The 22,919-nt window shown below is 40.7% G+C and overlaps 1 protein-coding gene across 1 annotated transcript in view; it reads right to left on the bottom strand.

Annotated features, from left to right (window-relative positions):
- b3glcta (beta 3-glucosyltransferase a) overlaps window positions 1–22,919 on the bottom strand; it is an 89,101-nt gene that overhangs the window by 29,936 nt on the left and 36,246 nt on the right. The window contains exon 4 of the mRNA XM_049576600.1: window positions 8,412–8,521. Coding sequence (XP_049432557.1) covers window positions 8,412–8,521 — 110 coding nt within the window. The remainder of the gene's footprint in view (window positions 1–8,411; window positions 8,522–22,919) is intronic.

The raw sequence follows: 22,919 nt of genomic DNA, 5'->3' as shown, positions 1-22,919 counted from the left end.
ACGAAGGCTTCTATGGCAGTCTCCTGTTCCTCTGTCACGGAAAAAGATAAGTGCAGTTGGCTAAATTGAATGGACGCGGTCCTTCGGCAGCTGCCATCTTGTCTGTTTAATTTTCGACTCCTCCGGCATAGCGATGTCGTCATCATGTTACGCCCGCCCAGCGCCCGCCTCTGTCAGATAGACTGATCTGATGGCGATTCAACGGGCTCTGCTCGACGGGGCCAGATCCCCGTGCAGAGCAAATTTGAATTTGCTAGGGGCGGGGCATCTGGATTTCAAGGTTTCAAGTTTCAGCTGGTTGCAATCTGCAGTCCTCATCACTGGATGCCACTAAATCTGCCTAAATCTTACACACTGTTCCTTTAAAGGACCATAACAGTGGTTTTGTATGTTATAGCCCTTTTTCTACAGCTCACATACACTCCACATTAAAAATAACCATTTATATTCTTCTACCATCAAACAATTGTCTATTCATGTGTAAAATATGAAAATCTATTAGCAGACTCTGCTAAAACTTGCTTGAATTGATTAATCCATCCCAGTGAACATCAAGTCTACTGTTATTTTCGTTAATGTTACATTATCGCTGCATGATAATGCAATTTGAAAGATCTGCGCTGCTTGACCTCACCGCAATATTGTGGTATGTTGACAAAAATGAACACAGACTGTAAAGTGGCCAAAGCCTGATAACAATGGTGATATTTTACAGTCAAGTGTCAACAAATCCCAGGAAAAGACCAAAACCAACATCAGATTTATTCCTCAGGCAATTCCTGTGTTGCCAAAGTCTGATGTTCCACAGAACTCCATGGTTGTCTAAAAACAGATCACTGCTGCACTGACATGTTGCTTCTTTACTATGAATCTGGCCACCTTGCACACCTACAGCAGATTAACAGTAAAAAGCAAGGAAATGTCTTTACTGTACACCTGACTGCAACAACAATGAATGTTTACATATGTATACACACTGGGGGGACCTGGAATAATTCATTGTCCACTGTCAGAGAAAGTGGGCTCTGTCTTTTTTTCTTTCCAGTCAGTGCAGAGGGTGGCTGTGATCGCACACACAGGTATGATTAATTTGGTATAATGCTCCTGACCAGAGGGTGATATGAAAATGGTTACAGGTTCTCTGAAATTAAATAAAACATCATTCCCATTTTCGCTTTGCCTACGGGCCGACTTCACAGAACACGCTGCAGAGGTTGATTCGAAAGCAAAATGCTAGTCTCTCTGTTTCGAAGACACAAGGCATCCCAAGTGCTGTGTCAGTTGTCTTCCACCAGGACACACTACACAAGATTCATTGACCAGCTGTTGCACTGGATGCTCCTTTCAAGTTAAGTAAATTTTATTTGTATTGCCTGTAGTCACAAATATCAAATTAACCTCATTTTCATTCCTAACGTCTGTTGGGTCAGTCCATTATCAGGCTCATATTGTGCAGTTTGACCTTGGCTTTAATTTATTTTGGTTTTGATCCTTTTTATGTGATAGGTTGACAATATGAAAAATGCAGCATACTGCCAACCTACTGTCAACCCAAAATCAAAAGCACATTTTTTCCTCTCTACGAAGTGTTGGAAATGGCAGCCAAAGAAATGTTTGCCCTCTCCTGAATATAATGTAGCTAGAGGGCATTTGGCTTGTGGTGCTTCAAGTAAATAACTCAACAGCAATGTCTCTTTCCAGAAATCATGATCTGGTTACTCAAGATAATCCACAGACCTTGTGAGCAGTTTCAGGTACTATTTTCTTTCTGCTGAACTATACCCACCAACCGTATCACCGCATAGAAGCTACTGCTAGCTCACCTAACACCAATGAGCTAGCAGTTACATAAGTTACAGTTCAGCCGAAGAGGACGCCATTATTGTTTTTATCTCGTGCTGTCACAAGCCTCTCATACATTCACTGATGATACCATTGGCGGTTTGGTAGAAAGAAAATAGCTCCCACATAAACCTGCTCATAACAAAGTCTGCGGATTACCTTGACCAACTGGGTCCTGATTTCTGGAAAGAGACATTGCTGTCGAGTTTTTCAAATGTATTTTTTAGTGCTTTGAGCACTGCAAGCTGAGAGCCATCTATTTTCATTATATTCAAGAGAAAGCTAACATCTCTATGGCTGATATCTCCAAAACTCGGTAACTCACACCAAAACAATTGAGACTGATAAACAGAACTACAGATAAGAAGAAAATATGTATTTTTTTATTTTGAGGTGAACTGTCCCTTTAAGGAGACAAAGCTTGTTATCCTTTAAAACCCATATTGCCTTCAGGGTTACTGTTCTCGCTCGCCCTTGCACTAAGAAATAAGCTGTAAGTAAGACAGAAATATCACTGGAAACAAGCACAGGATATTACAGGACACGAACAGTTCACACAATCACTTCCAAATAAAAGGAATCTGTTTCAGTGATATTTTCTGCAGCGAGGACGGATGGTAGAAGGTGTGTGAGGATTGTCTGAGGGAGCCAATGTTTCACACTGTGAGGAAAACAAAGCAACAGAGCGTAAGACCCTGTGGTTCATTACAGCATGGTCAACTCATCATGCAGGAAGTCAGGGGGAACAGTCTCCTCTGAGCCACTCTGTCTAACAGCAGCCTGTTTGATTTAGGGGATGAGTCTGACACTGTTTACACTTATTAAACCCTATTAGTCAGTTAGCTCTTGTCTCTTATGAACTTTATCTAAAAGCTAATGGTGTAATGACACCTACCATGTTTTATTAAATGACTCCCTCTTTCACGTTCACACCATGTCTGTTATATAAAAAGAATAACTAAGAGAAAAGTTGAATAGAAGAAGTGCTGTCTTCAGATAATAATGCAATCTGAAGAACAAAGCTTTTGCTTCAAAGAGCTATTGACACTCCTGTGATGAAGGAGGCGTTCGATAAGAAGAGGCTGATTCTTTTACGGCAACTGTGTGCAAGCTGCAGACTCCTCAACAGATAAGAGCTGGTCCATGTGTGGACATGCGTGCAATGAATAAGACACCAATTGCTTGGTGACTTGGGAGAAGATGGGGGTCACGAAGACCTAGCTGTAATGGAGAGACAGGAAGCTGTGCTTTTACCCATAGGAAGGGCCGGAGGGGAGACTGGAGATAGCAACCTGTCAAATCCACTTCAGTGATGAGCTGCAGTCAAAAGTGACATTGATGCCAATGAGGGCCAAATCTCTAACTGAGGAACAGGGATCCATATTGAAATATTTTTATAACAGTGGGTCCTTAAAGGAACAGTTTGGCATTTAGCAGTGAGGATTTCAGACTGCAACCTGCTGACATTTCTCCTGGTTGGTTCTTCAGTGGTAATTGATCATGAATGTCTCTATCTAGAGCCAGTGTTTGCTTTGTTCATTCTGGGCTACCGTAGAAACATTATCTCATTCCAAGGTAACAAAAAACACAACAATTCTAATTTTCAGGTGATCTTATACTAAAAAAAACACACTTATTGTTTTTAATTTCAACCAACATATCCCCCTAAATCCTTCACACTGTGCCTTTAATTTTGCATGAGAAAGAGTTTAGAAACATGGTGTATTGCACTACTGCTGTAAAAGGTTTCTGAGTTTAATCTCTTTCTGTTGTACATATGCGTCTCTGTGGACATGAGCATTGGCTAAACGACAAAAATACTGTGTAAATGTAATGTGAATTCCTCCCAGAAGGCAGAATGTCAGAATGCAGGAACATGGGCTGTGAGTTGCCACACAGAATGCGCAAGTTCCTGTCTGTGTAAATCTGTGGGTATCACAAGACCTTGCATGGCTACACGAGGATAAAACTGAAATATCCGCTGAGGGTGAAAAAGGCTCAGAGATAGAAAAACACACTGTATATGTGTCTCATACATGCAGTGATCAGGTCATAAATCTTCAACTCTGAAATTTCACATAATTAGCAACACTAAGTCAGCCTTAAATCATTTAGTGTGTTTTCTGGAGGGATTTTTTAGTATTTTCTATCAATTCTTGAGTGGTGAAAAATGCTCAAATGTATCATCAAAACACTGTAACCACCTAAAAAATTGCTGCAACAACTTATGAGACATCACTGAGCATGGGAATAGCCATCATATATGTCCATCATAATATTCCAAGCCCCTATAGTACACTCTACACTTTAAAATTGGAGTTGGGGCTGAAACAAAACACAATGTTCATGATAGATTAGTGACTGGAAAATCTTGACAGACAGTGCTGAGCTGCATCTCAAATTAATCTTCTGGTTCCCAGCTTTCAGATGATGTACACCACTTCTATGAGGCATACTGCTGACCTACTATCTCTCCACAAATGTGTGCGCCAAGGCTTTTGACCACAATACTGGACACTGGAAACTAGCCATTTTTCTCCTGACCTACAGAAAAGAAAATTCAAAAAAGCCTGGATGGCAGCAGTTTAACCAAACCCTGAACCTTCGGTTTTGAGCATAAGACTTGAAATCAAAGGTTATTTCAGTTCTCTTATGTCTCCAGTGTCTTTCTGATCTCAAGATATTTTCAAGACATGAAAAGGGTTTTGTGCAAAGCTCTCTCCATGGCAATGCACCACAAAATACTGTTCATCAAACATGTTTAACAGCTACAAACTAAGTGATCTCTTGTATTATATGTCTTTGATCTTCTTCCTTCAGTATCCCTCGAACACACTTTGAGACTGTCAAATAGCAGATTGTAAGCCTGTGTGTTTGTGCCTCCGAGGTGGGAATGAACTGGTGGATGTCTGGCTGTAACTGGTGTTTGACTTTAGGTGGGGGTGGCAGCGCTTGAGATGGATTGGAGAATTTAAGTTTTATATCTGAAAAATGGACCTTTGAAAAGTGAAGGTCCTAAAACAAAAACTAGAAAAACTTAAACGTTAATGCAGAAATAAAAGCTTAAATGCAAAAGCTGGAATTTCAACATGCAATGGAATATAAACATTATAAAACATATAGAAGTATTAATATGTAAAGCTGTTTATGTCCCTTCCCTGTTTCATCTCTCTTTTGCATATGCCCTTTTCCATTTGGTATTTTGTAGCCTTTCAAGCTGTGTAGAAATAAGTTTTTGGGGGGTAAAATGATCCTCTGTACAGCTGTAGCTCCAGACTCTATTCAAATTTTGAACATTTTCTTTTATTAAAAAATGAATAAATAAATTTGAGGACTGTGCAGCCTTGGTAGAGGTGCAGCATGTGCTCTCTGAGTGCTTTCCAGGTACACCTGAGGTTGAAGGTATTTTCACTCTGATTCTGTGCAGATAACTCATTTGGATGAAGTCTTTGGGTCTTATATCACTTTGAAAGGCTGTCAAGCCTTTACAGCTGCCTCTTGGAGAAGTTGCTGATTAAAATCCTCCCTGGAAGTAGTTTATGTAATTGCATGCAACAGATACTAAAACTCCAGACATCTCTGAGATCATAAATGCAAACACAACATGATGCGGTATTCATAAAGTCTGTCTCATCTGATGAAATCTGACGTCCATTAGTGTAACTAAATCTTTTCATGACAAATCTTATCCACTGGCACAAACTCATGCCACTATTCATTACAGGAAACAAGAAACAATCTTTCCAAATTGTAGACAAATTTGACTTATCAGATTTAAATGATAATGAATGTATTTTGTTCTTTGTATTGCTGAAGGTGGAGTAAAGGATTTCAGAGTTATTGCAGAAGAACAGGAGACAAACAAAACATCAGGCCTCCAGTACTTTTCTGAGAGCATGTATTTAACTCCGACACAGACATTGGATACCGGGGCAATACCGACTCAAATAGCTGGACTGGATATTGCTGACAGAGGGACAAATCTCAGTTTATGTATGATTACACCTGCATTGTTTTATACTGGAAATCTAATTTCTGTTTAAATTTTGACCCATTTGTTCCTGCATTTAAAATGCCTGTTTATTCTGAATATTTTTATTACCAAGTTGCTGGAGCATGATTTATTAATCATAAATATTAATTCAGTCACTTTGTATCTATGTATTTATTGGAAAGCAATGTTTAATTTTCACTGCTTAGAATGATGGAGTTTTTGGGCTGTCTCTGCAGTAGATAGATGCAAATATCTGTGCTACATGACCACAGAAAATGGAGGCTCCAAACGGTAGAAAACCTACAACCACCAAAATGCACTAAGCTGCCCTGAACCAATAAACACTGGTGTTAGTGGGTGATGTAATGTGAGCTTGTCCATTTTGACACAGGAAACAATATGGCTGCCTGCTGGGAATGCACAGTTAAACGGTAAGCTAAAATATGTTCCTAAAGACATCTGAGTTGAGAAATGGGCAATGCAGAGGCAGCCTGTTTTTCACAATACAGTCAACAGTGTGGTGCCTGCCTCTTTTTCACTAATTCTCATATTACAGCCAAACAGTGCACTAAAATATGTTTCTAGGGAGACTGTAGGTGAGAATTAGGCAACAAAGTAACAGAATCTTGGCTTATATTTGATCAGCACTGGCTAGTTTTACCATTTGATCAGAGTTTAGTCTGAGTTTGAGGGAAAGAATATGAAGTGTGGTGGGCATATGAAAATGCAGAAGTTTGAGCAAAAGCGCTTGCTGCTGTACTTCGAGCTACAACCATACAGCCAGCAAAAATCCATCAAATGATGACTTTCCATTTCAGCTGGGAGATCAACTGGGAGATGAGACCTGGGTGCTGTTAGGATGGAAGGAAATTTATCACAGTTTATTTACAGATACCACCCACATTGTTATGATACAAAGCTAGTTGAAAATGAGCAAAATATCCCTTTAAGTCAAGCCTAATGTTGCCTGGTCACTTCCACCCAGTGAGGCATGCAGCTAATTAATGAGACACCGGTGTACCAAAAGCCCAGGTGTGCGTATTGGGACTAAAAAAGTCAGATCGGTGCATCCATAATTTAAATTGTGTGGCACACAAAGTATTTTTTAAATGAGAAAAAGAGCACTAAAAGGAGAAATAATGATTCACTGTGATTATTTATTTTTTTCTGTATGGTACAGCCAGTCAATAGTGTAGATAAAAAGGTATGCGATATCCAGCAGCGGAAGAGACAGAGACGACATCAACAACAAATCCAAGACCACAGAAATATAAACCCAAACAGGGGATCTAAATTGGTCTCTTGCTGCAAGAAACACAGCGTGCAGTTCCTTCATCTAATTTACTGTAATATTGTCATTAGCGATGCTGCATTCACTATTTAACCACACGGAATATAACTCGTGTATTACACCACATTTCATCTGGCTCTGAAGAGATTCAATGAACAGAAGCAAAAAGGCACTGTGACCTGTAAACGTACTGCGTGTCTTCCTTTGACATAATGCTGATTTACTTACTGATATTTTACAAATTGCACGAAATACTGAGCTGAAGTCCCAGGAGAGAATAAGGTTTTATTCTTTCCTCCAGACATTTTTTGGAATATCTGAATTCTAATCAGGAATTACTTATGAACATATGCCTTCGGATGATCATCACTTCTCATTAAAAATTTACCTACAAGAGGCCAGAAATGGAAGGTTGATTTGTTGGGAAGAGGGATACATATCTGAGCATCAAAGCTGCACAAATGTCTGCATTTCCTAAATACATAAAATTATAAGTAAGAACATCATTTACTATCGCCAGGAGCTGAGAATGTTGCATATTTCAAACCACACTTTCATATTTTGGATGAAAGAGGTTTAATATGAAGGATACCATGAATAATTCTTCATTCTATCATTCAATATTTAAAATTATCAGTACTGAGTAATTGTGTAACACATGGCAAACACTTGGTAAAGCTTATTTCTACCCAGTGAAATCATGTTAGGAGTTCTTTCTCCCAAATGGATTTCCAATCAAGAGGATTGTTGCAGCTCACAGCAACTCATATTCAGATATCATGTTTGCTGCTAGTAGGGCTGCAACGATTAGTCGACTAATCGATGACTAATTGACTATTAAAATAATCGGTGACTATTTTCATAGTCGACTAATCGGTTTGAGTCATTTTTCATAGAAAAGTACTATAAAAGAACCCCAGAATAATCTTATTGCAGCCTCTTACGTTCAAATATTGAATATTAAAATATATTAAAATATTAATATAAATATTATCTCCCATGACAGTGAACTAAAACCCTTTGGCGTGAGTATGAAACAGGACATTAGATTACATCATTTTGGGGTTTGGAAGAGACAGACCGACATTTAACAACATTTTAACATATTTTTTGATAAAATGATTAGTCGACTAATCAAAGAAATAATCGACAGATTAGTCGACAATGAAAATAATCGTTAGTTGCAGCACTAGCTGCTAGTGATGTCTTCTAAAACGTATGTGAGCTTTAACATGGTCTTCCAGAATAATAACATGTGTGCATAGGTGAAGCATGTCTCCTTACCTCTGTGAGACTGTGTGCTTGCTTCAGTAGGTCTGCTTTCCGTCTCTCTGCTTGCCTCACATGGAAGGAGTTGCTTTGACTCTGGATGACGAACACTATCTCCCGCAGGTCTGGAGGAGCACAAAGGACAGAGATGTGAGACTGCTCACACACTGTGGGAAAGGATCATGGCAATCGATGACCTTCTGAGAGCAAGACAAGATAAGCTCCACGGTCTGAATAACTGAGGTGGTTTTGCTAATCTCCATTATTGGCCTGGTGATAATAACCAGCACATCAAGAGCTTAATTGGCTCGGGGAAAGAGTATGTAAATGTCACAGCCCAGACTGTGTTGCTTAATAAAAGATTAGCAGTCAGAGGAGTCTTCCTCTGAGGTGCAGTAACACCCAAAAGGTTGACACGGCCCAGCTGTCCACTTCCGACTGAACGACATAAGTGCAGTGGCAGTAAAACTTAGCATTGTAACTGCATGTTAAGGCCAAGATTAAAGGCATACTTCATCCACAAAATGACCGTCACGCCATGCTCAATCGAATTTCAAAAGAAAACTTTCCCGCATGCCTACACAAAAACAGCAAACATATTGATTTATTGATTTATTTGGAATCATATTCAGCAGCAGCAAACTATGACATAGCATGCATTTACAAACTCTCACACAATCCGTGCAGCATAATCCAAGAGGGAATGGATGATATGGCATATACATAGTATTGCAATATTTTTAGGATACATTGTGATACACAAAAAAATATCTCGCTATTTTGAAATCTCTTCAAAACTACTAAAATACTAAACTACTAAATAAACAGTTACAATAAAGTTTAAGTAGCTACTGTTGTACATTAAAGTAAAACATAGTGCTGTTACAATAAAGTTAAATAAATCAAAGTAGAACCACTGGTGCTTTTATTATGAAGTACTCCACTTGTCTTGGGCCGGAAGTGTTTTTGCTGTGATCTTGAAGCTCCCAGTCACAGTTAGATGCTAGCAGTTAGCAGAAAGTTAAACTGTTACCACCGTGCCATTAAACTTGAGGATTTATTCACTGTGAATGGGAAACAAACCAACAGCTCTCCAGTCCGTATATTAATAATATTTGCAAGTTGCACTGGTGCTTTATGGTCACAAAATGTGACTTAATAGTCATGATTAGGAACCCTTCAGATACAAAAACACCTGCCTCACCTGCTCACACTATCGCCAAGGAGAGAGTGCTCTGGATGGGTGGAGGAGTGTGTGTGACGTATCATTTTTATGAGTTTGTTTTTTTTGTCTGTAAGAGGGAGAGAGCTGTAAGAGAGAGCAAGAAAGCACAACACTGAAGCAAGTCTCATGCTTGCAGCTTGAAAAAAAAAACATGACAATTTATACTTGATGCTCACAATATAGTAATTTTATACACCCCACATGGAACATGCTGCGATGCATCCAGTATAATCAATATGTCACCCACAGCTAAGTCTTAGTCCATTTGTATGCTCAGTGCTTACCAAACAAATGCAGTTTCCCTAGAAAAACTGGCCTTGGATTTGAAGAGAGCATAGATAAGTTTCACTTTCAGTTTTAAACAGTAAGTTTTTAGCGAAATTTAGTGTTTGAGAGATACTGAGCATACTACTGGATGAATGAGATTTGGATTATACTGCTTGGGTTGTGTGAGAGTTTGTAAACAGATGTTTGATATTTTGTTGTTAGGCGTGGTCCCCAACCAATCAATACATAAATATGTTTGCTGTTTTCAGTGGAGGCATGCCAGAAAATAAAGTCTTCTTCACATATTCAAAGCAACACAACATGAATTACTGATTTACAAATGAACATTCTGTGAATGAAGTATCTTTTTAACAGGGACCCCACTTGATCAATAATGTCAGTGTAAAAACCATCAGGCCACTTCAGTGCTGATAACATGTGAAGATACCATCCTTGTCATCGGCCCCACTCGCTGCAACTCCTCTTCATGTGAAATCCATTTACAGGGCAGTAATAGTGACACAGCTCAGTGAAGAATGACATTGGCTGCACAAACATGTCCACATAAACCCTGAAGCTCTCACGACCAGTACAATCAAAACTAGACCAAAGGGACGAGGGGAGGGGGAAGGGGAGAATGAAAAAAAAAACAAAACAAAAAAAAAAACTGTCATTTTGTCTTTGGCTCTGTACAATTACATTTGACAACTCCTAAATCCTGTAAGCTGTCCCTCACATCAACCTCAAGTCTGCAGCACCTGGCTGGAATGACTGTGACAACAAAAAGGCTTTTCAAGGATTTAGAGCTGAGAGGCGGGGGCCAATATCCAGGTGTGAGGTATGAAGAAAAGCAGAGCTGCACAGTTTTCCTGCTATGACAGGCAGCTCAGAAACTTCCCGGTAATGAGGATGTGCTGGGATTTCTTTGTGTATACTTTTGAATTAATTTGAGCTCAAACAAACATACAGTAACAGGCTTTGTGCCAAATAATTTTGAGTTGCTTTAAACATTTTAATTAGCTGCTTAAGTATCTGTACAAAATATAGTCATAAAAAGTGCCCCATATCATAAATTATGATTAAGGAGTTTTTCCCATGAAGCTTTTGACTAATTTGCTGACAAAGGGTGTTTTAGTGTTTCAAAACATAAATAAGTAAAAGCTGACAGGTCTATAATCTACCCTGTGGAATAGTGCAAAAGCAATACAAGGGAAAAGGGGAAGGGCAAGTGCTGACAATGGCAGGATTAGATGGATTGCCTCCTCCTCAATTACACTACTTGAACCTATTCCCACCCTGGGTTCAGATATTAGCAGCAGGGTCAGGGGTAGACACTATGTCAGAGAACAGTATCTGTGTCAGATCTTTTTTAATTAAGTGCTGGTGGGTGTGTCGTTCCTTTGCTGCGCTCATAACAAAGATCACATTGATCCTGGAGCAGTGGTGGTTGGTGGTGGTGGTGGTGGGGGTGGGGGGCGGGGGGGTTGGATTTACTTGCTAAATCTCAGCATGTCCATTCCCCAACAGATCTAACCTCCGCCGAGAGCTGAGCTTAAAGAGTGAATACCACTACACCACCTCTAAATGTCCTTCTGCTGAGTTTGCTAAATGAATCACTGTGTGCGGGTACGTGTGTGTGCATCTGGTTTCACATAAAGCAGTGCATTTTAAAGCCCCAGGTGAGGTACCAGCCTCCTGATACTGCACAGTACAGCAATAATGCCAGCTGCACGAGACTCACAGCAAAATCAGATAAGCAGGTTGCCAATCCCTCATTGTGCAGATAGTGCCTACGCCCTGTGTCAAAGCAAAGGAGAATGAGGGGTAAAAAAAGAAACTAATTAAGAGTGAATTCACTGGCCTCGTCTCCACACTAATGGGTTTCGATTAATCATCAAACAACGGGGAGAAAAGGAAAAATCCTGTTATAACGCTCCTCTTCACCTCCATCATTCCTGTGTCCTTCTCCTATCAGGTTAACATCACCTCTGTGCACTCCCTTGACACACATGGCAGTCCATGCAAGATTACAACTGTGTAATCGATACCTCTACCTCTATTTAATTATAGGGCAAAGATTTAAAACTACGCCTCTGTGCCAAGGATGCCACAAAACACTTAGTGAATAGGTGAGATTACCCAAGGATTTCCCTGGACTGAGAGGAATATGAATAAGAATACATGATTAACACTTTGCCCTCGCATTGCTAGGGCATTGTAAGAAGATGTTCAGGTGTTGGGGGGTGCCTAGGCTTGAGTGTTTGAAGTTGTCCCTAGGGTGCTGATAGATGGCTGCTAGGTGATTGCTAGGTGATTGCTGTAACAACTGTGCATGGTTGTAAGGTCATTGTTGGTGTGTCATGTGACCAATAATATTTCAGGTCTTCAGGGCTGGAAGCTTTGACTGTTCCAGTGGCAGGGCAGCACACCAGACTTTACCATGTTTTTGCTGTGTACCTCAGCGACTACACAGTGTCCACTAAAGTCAGGGAGAAGCCAGATTGGTGCACATCTTTAAATAGCATCTTTGAAAACATTTTTTTTTTTTTTTTAAATTTAAAATCAAATTTCTGGTATGTACACATTTTCTAGTAGTTCATTAAATAAGTTGTTATACTCTATATTCTAAATGGTCCCCCATATGACGAATCTCACTTTGGTGACCCTCTGACTTTTTCTCTAGCACCATCATCAATGTCTTCATTTGAATTTTCTTCAAAGCACCACTAATCACAGCCTGAGTATAGCCTCACAGAGCTGCTAGTGTGATTCTTCAGGCATTTTCACACCAAGTCCATATGTTTTGCCTGCAATTGCCATGTTTAAAAATAAATATGACTCATTTTGTGTCAACCATGTTTACACACTGACTCCAAAACTTTTATCCATCATTAAAGTTTCTGGAACAGGTTTGTTTTTCTGCGTTTTTCCGCATCCGTCAAAAGCCATTAGAGAGCTGTTTGACTGGAAAGAAAGGGAGGAAATGTGGCGAAACCTGCGGAACACATACATCTGTAATCAGAGAGTGGAATATATATGGAAGGGATGTCCTTCTTGAAATCTTCCACGACAAAGAGAAGGTAATGTTAGCCTATCCAGAAATACACAACAGCTCACAGCAGAGTGCAATTAAATAGCTGCACAGAAGCACTTCACAACTCAGGCAGCCACAATGCCAAATACAAAACACGGGCAGAGAGTGGTGATAGCCAGGGTGGCACTTTTTTGTCTCGTTACGACTAGAGCGATAAAATGCATCGGACTCAGCGTACAAGGTTTCTTTGCTTATAGATGTTTTACTTCTATAAGTTGTATTTTAGAAAATATAAGTTTGCTTGCCTTTTTGACTTTTACTTGGCAGTTGCTAGTGTACTTGGGTAGGATGTTGCCAGGTGTTTGCTAGGGAGTTTGCAGTCATTGCAAAGGTTGTTAGGGTGACTCCGAGTGCTTTATGGAGTGTATTTAATGTTTGCATGAATGTTCCGTTTTCACAGTTGCCACCAAGGTTGTTCTACTAGTACCATCAGTATTAACTGTGGATGTATTAATAGCAGTATTACCAGAGGTGAAAGTGTGCAATCAATTCATCTGTTTAATAGTAGGGCAAAGATGTGCAGCAGCACCCTGCTGCCAAACATGCCACAAAGCTCTTTTTTCGGTGGTTAAGTGAAATTATCAAAGGATGCCTCTTGGCTGAAAATAATACGCCTCGAATGAAAGAGATTGAAGGTTCCTGGGGAGATGAAGCCAAAGCCCCTGTCACCTTGAAACAGATGATTTTATTTTGCCAGCCTGATGGAACTAGAAAGCATGAGTCTTGTGTTCGTTTGTCTCCCCTCACTCTTTCAGTATTCCACAGAGGCCACTCCGTGAAAAAAAAAAAAAAAAAAGAGACTGTATCAGCCTTGAAATATATTGGATGAAATGAGACACAGGAGAATTCTGCCTCTTTCTCCCTCTGATCTGATGCTTTTCTAAATGCATGGAGCCACCCTTTAAAGGCCATCACCATCTGGTCTCCAGTAACCTCTGTGCAAAGACTTTGTGTCATTGCCCAGCGAGTTCTGCACATGGAAGGCAGAGGATCGCACTGATTAAAGAATCAAGTAAGGCTGCAATGACTGTTTAAGAAACTTGAATAACTCAATTATTGAAAAATCACTGATGCAAATAATCTGCATCAAAGCTTTGTTTAACCCATATAACTATATGCAGACATTGCCTGTATAAAATACTGGATGTAGCTCCCGTGTCATCAACCATTGGTTTGTGGACTCCCTTTTTGAAATTTAGCATGTCGGCCATCACCATCTTGTTTTATTGGAGCCAGAATTGACCATATTTGGATGAGAGGTTGGAGCCGTGGATCAACAAAGGGTGGATCTGACTCATAGACTGTGGTGATGCCCTGCAGACAGCCTGTCACTCAAGCGGCCACACCTTAAATATGCGTTACTTCAAGCCTGAATAAAATGCAAACAGGTGAGTTATATAAAAATTCTGCCTCTGCTCAGTTGTCATGAATGTTGAAATTAGCTATAGAGACCCAAATATTTTTGAACCAGGTTGCAAACACATTTATTTCTGCTGTAAAGTTGGGCATTTTAACATGGGAGTCTATGGCGATTGACTCACCTTCGGAGCCAGCCTCAAATGGCCATTCAAGGAACTGCAGTTTTTTGGCTAAATGTTTTAGCCTTGGAGATTGCAGCTTGTATACAGCGCACTGTGTTTCACACGGATGATTATCACTGTGGCGCAGTGCGCTTATGCCGTAGACACATGACGTGAAGAAGACACCTACAAATATGCTGTGCTTAAAATTGAAGATGTGATTTGACAGAGCAGATTTCAAAATGGAAGGAGAAGTAGAATATAGTGAGAGGCGAAGAGAGGAGACAGGCCAAAGAAGATGACAGAAAGTGTTCAAAGTCTGGGATAATTTCAAGCTGAAACAAAATGAAAAGACTGCAATCCAATACAGTCCATCTGTTATAAAACCAAACTAGCTGAAGTTCATGAAGTGGACCTTCCACAAGATAACATCAATGGCAGCATTGAGTCCCTCTGGGCTGCCAGCACTTCGAGTTCCCCGCTGATCAACCAGCAAAAGTCCGCTGGATGACGTAAAACCCAGGGACCCCCGCAGGTGGATGAGCAGAAAGAGCAGCACAGAGGGAAGCCAACCACCATTCATCTGCACACACTGCCCACACTGTGGTGACACAAAGCTGTTTGAAAAATTGGCAAAAGTTTGCCTTGTAAGAATATAAATCATAGTGGTAGCTGGTTAAGCTTTCGCAAATTAACTGCAGTATTTTATTTTCTGTTTATTCTCTTGAGAAAAACTTGGTTAACCACAGAAAATAAATTGCTGCAGTCAGTTTGTAAAAACCTGAGCTTCATTCATATTATTATGATCTTACACACACACACACACACACACACACAGACTTACGCTCCTCACAGTGATGTATAAATAAACAAAAACATTATCAGGTGAGGTAAGCAGCCATTGAAGCCTAACAGTGAGCAATTTAAGCAATAAAGATGTTGATTTTTCTGAAAAAGCAAACCAATTACTTGTTCATCTAAGAGACCTGTCTTATTTTCTTTTTTTGCACATTAACTATTGCTCTTTATTAAAGCAAAAGTATTTCTTATCTGATTACTCGATTAATCAATGGATTAGTCAATAGTGCAATCGGTTACAAAAATAATAGATAGGTGCAGCCCCATCCAGGATAATGAACTAAAATGTATTTGTATTTCTTGGTGTGTGCATGCATACATCAGGTTTGTAGTAAATATCTACACTTGAATGTAGATTGTGTGCTCTCGTCGTGGCCTTGCCCTGCAGTGTTGTCACCTCAATGGCACAAATCAATAGTGACACTTCCTTAGAGCAGGACGGTAGACGTTGCCAAGTGGCAGAGGAGCTGAAAGCACAGTGACCTCTAGGCACTCCTGGAGCTCTGTCATCTCCATCAGTGTCACAGAGCAGGTGTGTGTGGTCATCAGAGCTGTCACAGGAATGTTTCATTTCAGCCCGGAGCATCTCTGTCCCCACAGTTTAATAAACAGTTGTCCATGGTGAGGAAACCGACAGTGAACATGCGCAAATGAATGCATGCATATATTTGGGAGAGCAGCATTTTAAATCTGGTTCAGAATTCTGAGAGGAAAAGGAGGAGTGCACCGAGGGAAAGCAGATCAATAGTGCAATTTCAATGACAAACGCCTGCAAAAGTTGAGAGGGATAAGATTCTGCAAGTGGGGCCATTAGGCTGTTGTGGGAACAATGAAACTGTCATGACAGATCCAGAGCTCTCCATTGGCAGCACATATTTAGAGATGACAGAGGATGTCAATAGCTCATTTCCATAGTCGGCGGGCCTGACTTCCTCATCCAGCAGCTGATTGTGCTGGTGTAAAACCTGCTACACTCCAATGACTCACATCATTGGACTCCCTGAGACAAGATGGCCCAGAATCATCCTTCTCGTAAAAATTCCCCCTCCATCTCTCTCTCTCTTACTCACGTCCAAAACGGTGCATCCGAGAGACATGCTGCACCGAAGAGAATTGGGTTGCAGTTTCCTGACCAAACTAACCATGACCGTCACACCAGACAGCACCAGGATTTAATAGCCAATCCACAGACATCCGGTGATATTCAATCTGGAAGGCCAAATTCAATATAGCCAACTTTTTAGGCTGTTGAGAGTTTGATTTAGCCATATAAAAATAATTTACCTTCCCTACAGGCAATCATCTAGTGTGGCATAGACCTATGTGTCATCCAGCAAGTAAAATGATTTTCTATCAGCCATCCTCTCATATTAATACAGACTTTTAATTGCCTCACACAAGATCAATAGAGAGCATGGTGTATTTAACTTTCAGCTTACTGCTGAAAAGGTCAGCGTCATAAATATCTCTCAGTATAACAGAGAGGGGAAAATAGCAAAGAGGGGGCAGACAGGAAGGGAGTGCAATGAGGAAGCAAAGCAATAGAGAGAGATAGGGAGATGCACTACGATTGCAAAAGAAGAGAGGAAGTGTGTGTGTGTGTGTGTGTGTGTGTGTACCTCTATCTTTGTGAGAACCAGTTTGAGTTTTAGACCTTGAGAGTGAGGACATGTTTGGAAAGTTAGGATATTTTCCTCACCTTCAGACAGACCTTTAAAGGCCTGTTTGAGGGTTCAGACTTGATTTAAAGTTTCAGGTTAGAAGCATGTTTAGGTTAGGTAAAGATTGGGGTTTGGCATTTAGTTGTGAGGGTTAAAGGGAAAGTTTGTATTTTTGAAGTGGGGTTGTATGAAGTATCCATAAGCAATGTATTACATACAGTAGATGGTGATTGGCATGCAATATACTGCTGTCAATGGGGGTTAGCAGCAAAACATACTTTAGTTACCCAAAAACAGGCCTAGCTAAAAACATGAAGATGAGTCTATGTGGACCCTGTATTCAAAATATTTTCACCCCTTTACCTTGCTGTCAGACAACCCTGTTTGGATGTAATTTCACCTAATAGTTGGGTTTTACATTATCCTCCTAGGACACATGTTCACCGCAAAAGCCAAGTTGTATCAGTCTTGCAGATGGAGTGCTGATGTCTACATTCAGTGCAAGTAGCCACAGCTGTTTCCATTTCTTTGAGTAAACAGCCCAGAGAAATACAAGCAGGCACCATATTTGCAATCTTCAGAAAAGTGAAGTTTTGTTTCAGTCGGAGCTCACAACAGCACTTTCTGACTCAAACAGCTCACCTGTTGCGTAATACAGTACATGGCACAGTTGGGCTTTTGGTTAAGACTATAATGTAGTGCCAAAGGGAGGGAACTGCCCATTGGTCCAACAGCCCATTGTTCTGACCATTTTAAACCCATTGTTCCAAAGTCCATTCCAAAATCATCATGATGCCCTGTGGTTAAGGTCTGGTTAGGTTTAGGCACGAAAACCACTTGGTTAGGGTTAGGAAAAGATCATGGTGTGGGTTAAAATGAAAAAGAAAGTGACAAACATATAAGCTGTGAGCCTACTTCACCTCAAGCCTTTCCCAGCTGGCCCAGAGCTGGTCGCGGTGCACCATCAAGGTAGAAATACGCCCGCCGGGAGCCGTTCAGCACCGCTGACCGTCGGACTAATGGGATGTCGGACCAATGGGCTGTCAGACCAATGACATGGACCCCAAAGGAAAGGGTTGTCTGATGGTGAGGTTAAGTGGTGGCTTTTCACATCAGCGATGTGTCAAGGGACTATATTCAACTTATCTTGCATTGAAACATGCATTATGACAACTTAATAAGGTTTATGTATGTTTTTAAATGAAGTGGAGGAGCTTACAAGTGTTTTGTTTAGTTTGTCTCAGAGGCTCCGTGGACTGCGGACTCCGCAGCTCCGCTCAGCTGTCTGCTGCTGCTGTGACAGAAATGTCCTTCTGCTCCTTCTTCTTCTTCTTGTGTAACCTTGTGGGTATTGGCGGTTAATACAGCATTATCGCCACCTAGTGGATTGGAAGTGCATTACACCTATAATGGGCTTTTATTGGGAAAAATAGCTCAAATGCGACCCCCAGTGGTAAAATTAGGTATATAATTCGATAAATCAGTTCGGTTAGATATTTGGGTTTAAATGAAACCAGTTGGAAAATTTTCAAACTGGCACAAGCCTACTATGGGTAAGTACCTCAGACTAGCGCTGGGCGACATAATGACTATGTATGATATATGAATATATTTATAAATTTAGACACTGCTTATATTGATATAGGATCAAGTTGCGTTACAAAACACACACCAGTGTGTATCTGTCCTCTTTCACACTCTCCACACAACTCCGCCCCACTCACTCACGAGTTTTTCAGCAACTCTAAGAGAGACACAGCTGCTCCTCTGTTTAATCTGGCTGTTAATTTATACTACAGTGCGACGCCGGACTATATGTTGCACGAGCTATGCTAAATCAGTCTGTGAGATGAAAATACTGCAGCACACATACAATCAAGCATTGCGCTGCTAGTTTGTGTGTGAGGTGGATCATAGCATGTCGCTGGTCTTCTTGGCAGTTGTAGTCTATTGGGTGACATGGAGACAGCGCCTCAATGCAGGTGACAGATCTGTCTAAAAAAAAAAAGGCAGCAACAACGCAGACGTTTCATATACAAGACGTGTATAATACAAATGTCTCTTGCTCCTTCCCTCCCTCAGCCTCTCTGTTGATGCTATGTGCAGGAATAAAATTCCTGTCTTTACATTTAATTTTGATCACAGTCTGTGTTTATAAAAGTGTGTGTGACATCTCAAATGTGGCTTTGACTAGCAACTGAAAACATGTTGCCCCTTTCGTAGAAAATACAAGATTTTATCGTGTATTGCCATTCAGCCTGAAAATATGAACGGTATGCATCCATGATACAATACGATATGAATTTTTGTCCATATTACCCAGCCATACCTCATACAGCCCCACAGGGTTGAAGCACAGGGTTGTGTGTGTGTGTGTGTGTGTGTGTGTGTGTGTGTGTGTGTGTGTGTGTGTGTGTGTGTGTGAAGTATGCATGAGGGGAAAGCCATCAGAGGGAAAAGTCACTCTGCTGTAAAAGTTAGCTCATTACAATTCTCTCCGAGTTGTAACACACAAACACACATACAGAAAACCACACAGCAGTTGCAACACGTAAAGTTTGAAAAAAAAGGGGTCTCCAATCTGTGATCATCGCACTCATTAGAGGTTCTCTAGAGTTCATGACTCTATGGACAACCCTGCCGAAGGCTAATGAGAGTTGAACTCCACCCTTAACCGTCACTTAGCATCAATAATTCAGGAAGCTAGGGCAATTAACACTAAACAGATTCCAGGTTTTGCTTATGAAACCCATTAATTATCTATAATAGTGCTTGAAAATCTTTCTTCACTTCTGAAAAGCAGATTTTTTGTTTTTGAAAGACACATGATTTCATACCTCATACATCAATATACCACAGCACTGTTTGTGACATTTTTGAGGATGGTGTTCTTTTAATTTGGAAAATAAGTCGTCAGCCATGCTCAGAATAATAAAGAAACAAAGGCAGAAACAGGAGAGATGGCATGCAGCCAGGCACTAAAAAACGTGAGAGGCTAGAAAATAAGGGAAAGTAAATACACAGGGAATGTTAGTTGGTAAGCAGGAAAAGTTCAGTCAACATCTTGTGAACACTGTAGCTTCTTGAAGATACAATGCGTATCTCCCTGGCCTGGAGAAGCTGGCTCTGAGCCACTTCATGAATATAATACAACTGCTGAGGGGACGGTAGCACTGCTTTGCTGAGCGTAATTATTGTTATAGTGATAATCTGATTTAAATTCTGGCACTCTTTCTCTGCTCTCAAGAACACCATTCATTGTTTGTGGTACAGAGTTGCCCAGTGCCCTCAACTATCAAACACTTATACATTAAAAAAGAAAAATCCACCTCAGAAACAGCTTTTGTTGATGTTGCTTGCATCTGCTGTTTGCCAGAACATTTTTCTTTCTCCTACATACAAAGAACCAAACCTATAGGTCAATTATTTTTCTACAACAACAGTGAACGTCTGATTTTGATGCTATTCCCTCATGGTCAAAGAGCAAAGATTTATTTCTACATTTGAAACAAAGCACAAAAAACCATACTAAAAAACACAGAACCTGGCCATGACCATAAGAGACTGTAGGAAAAATGGAGTAGAGGAGGCAGAAATACTAATTTCTCCACCAATGTAGCACCACTAGACCACAATGTAATGCAGTCAAGAGGTTTTATGTAAGAGATAATATGATGAATGAGCGGAGATAAAATTCTGCATCATGGTCTTATGTTGTCTTCCTACTTATGCCTACCATACACTACAAAACTTTGATAAGACTTTGAAAATACTTTTAAGAGACTAAATTCTCAGTACCTGGTGGAAAATATTACACCAAACACCCTTAAAGAAATATGACACATTATCAATTCCTTATGTGTCCACACAAACACACCTCTACAAAAACACAAGATAAAAGGCGTCATATGTCAACAGTATTCTTGTCAATTCTGTATTAACATCATCTATAAAAAATAAACTGTTTTGGCATAGAAACTTTACATTTGGATTTTGTCAACTCAACTCGCTACCTGCCTTCGTTGGTTAGTTGAGCTATTTTATTAAGAGAAGACCATTGACATAAGAGACGAGATGTTTCAAAACTTGAGATTTCTCACTAAAATAAGTGCCAGTTGGTTGATCAGATACCTGCCGAATTAAACACTGACTACTGTTCACTCCACAACTCCACCTACTCCTTCTCCACAGTATGAGAGAGTCAAGACTATTTCACATTCTAACGCCTCCCTTGAGTCCCCTCCATATTTACTGTCTACCCTCTTTGCTGCTCCTTGTTTGATGGAGAGAGCGCAGCTATTGGTCATTGTCAATATTCTCCTCATTGAATTTCCAGATACGCATGAACCAAGACTAAAACATATGATAATAATAAACATGTTTAACTTTGTCTGAATGTCAAGACAAGAAAAAGACTGACTTAAAGGGATAGTGCACCCAAAAATGAAAATTCAGCCATTATCTACTCACCCATATGCCAATGGAGGCCCTGGTGAAGTTTTAGAGTCCTCACATCCCTTGCGGAGATCGGCGGGGGGGGCGGCTAGCACACCTAATGGCAGACGGCGCCCCCAGCTAACGTCCAAGAACACAAAATTGAATCCACAAAGTATCTTCATACTGCTCATCCGTAGTGATCCAAGTGTGCTGCAGCCGCGTCATATGAACTCTGTTTTTAGCCTCACTGTAGCCTGTAGCTCTGACTGCTTCTCTGTGCTCCGCGCTCACATGTGTGCGGTGATGCACGGTCTCTGAAGAACAGCAGTCTCGTCAGTACTGATATCCAGATTCTCAAGTGCAGGCATCGCCAATTCCCAGTCTGAGCAGCAAAGACTTTCCTCATCCGTTGGCATTGCTTTGCATTTGAAACAACTACACCACCAGGTTTCCTGTGCTCTACTCTGGTACTCTGCGGCTGGCTGAGGGTTTGGCTCATGAGCTGCGGCGGCTGCTTCGTCCAGTAGCCTGAGTTCCGTCCGTATACTCGGGCTCAAAGAAATACGGCTCAACAAAGAAATGCTGTTCCTCCTCAATTTCAAAGTCTTCAGACATGTTGGGCTGTCCTTTGCTAAAAGACTGTAGTGAAAATTATCTTTTAGCTCTGTGGTTACTGTTGTCTCTCCCTGCGGTGCACGTGTCACATGATGTAAACACGGGTGAGCAAAGCTCATGCTTTCGCTGGTCTCACGCAGGCGCGCACACGTGAGCGCGGAGCACAGAGAAGCAGACAGAGCTACAGGCTACAGTGAAGCACAAACACAGTTCATATGACGTTTTTCGAAACAACTTCAGGGGCTGCAGCACACTTGGATCACTATGGATGAGCACTATGAAGATACTTTGTGGATTCAATTTTGTGTTCTTGGACGTTAGTCTGGGGTGCCGTCTACCATTAGGTGTGCTGGCCGCTCCCCCCGCCGATCTCCGCAAGGGATGTGAGCACTCTAAAACTTTACCAGAGCCTCCATCGGCATATTGGTGAGTAGATAATGGCTGAATTTTCATTTTTGGGTGCACTATCCCTTTAAGACCGCTCGGAGTGAGACAGCTACCTCACAGCAAGTAATTAAGTTCACGAGAGCATGCACCAAGTGAGGTAAAACCCTTTATTCCAACACTGTCTGCAACAGCAAAATCACTTGAAAAGTTGTTTGGTGTAAGGCCGGCATTACACATAAAACTAACAGTAGAGCATGAGATATGTTGCATTAGAAGCTGATTGTAACCTTTTCTTAATTTCCTTCTATTTTATTCCAGTTTCACAAATTATTGTCTCCCCATAAAAAGAAAAAATTAAAAAAAATAACATTGATCAAATATGTATCAAGATTCTGTTACTGTTTTGCCAATGTCAAATGTTTTTGTAAACATATTTTAGTGTACTGTTTGGCTGTAAAA

This window comes from Epinephelus fuscoguttatus, linkage group LG5 (assembly GCF_011397635.1).
Source record: "Epinephelus fuscoguttatus linkage group LG5, E.fuscoguttatus.final_Chr_v1".
Taxonomy (NCBI): Eukaryota; Metazoa; Chordata; class Actinopteri; order Perciformes; family Serranidae; genus Epinephelus; species Epinephelus fuscoguttatus.
The sequence above is the reverse complement of the archived record's forward strand: the minus strand, read 5'-3'. Positions and strand labels throughout refer to the sequence as shown.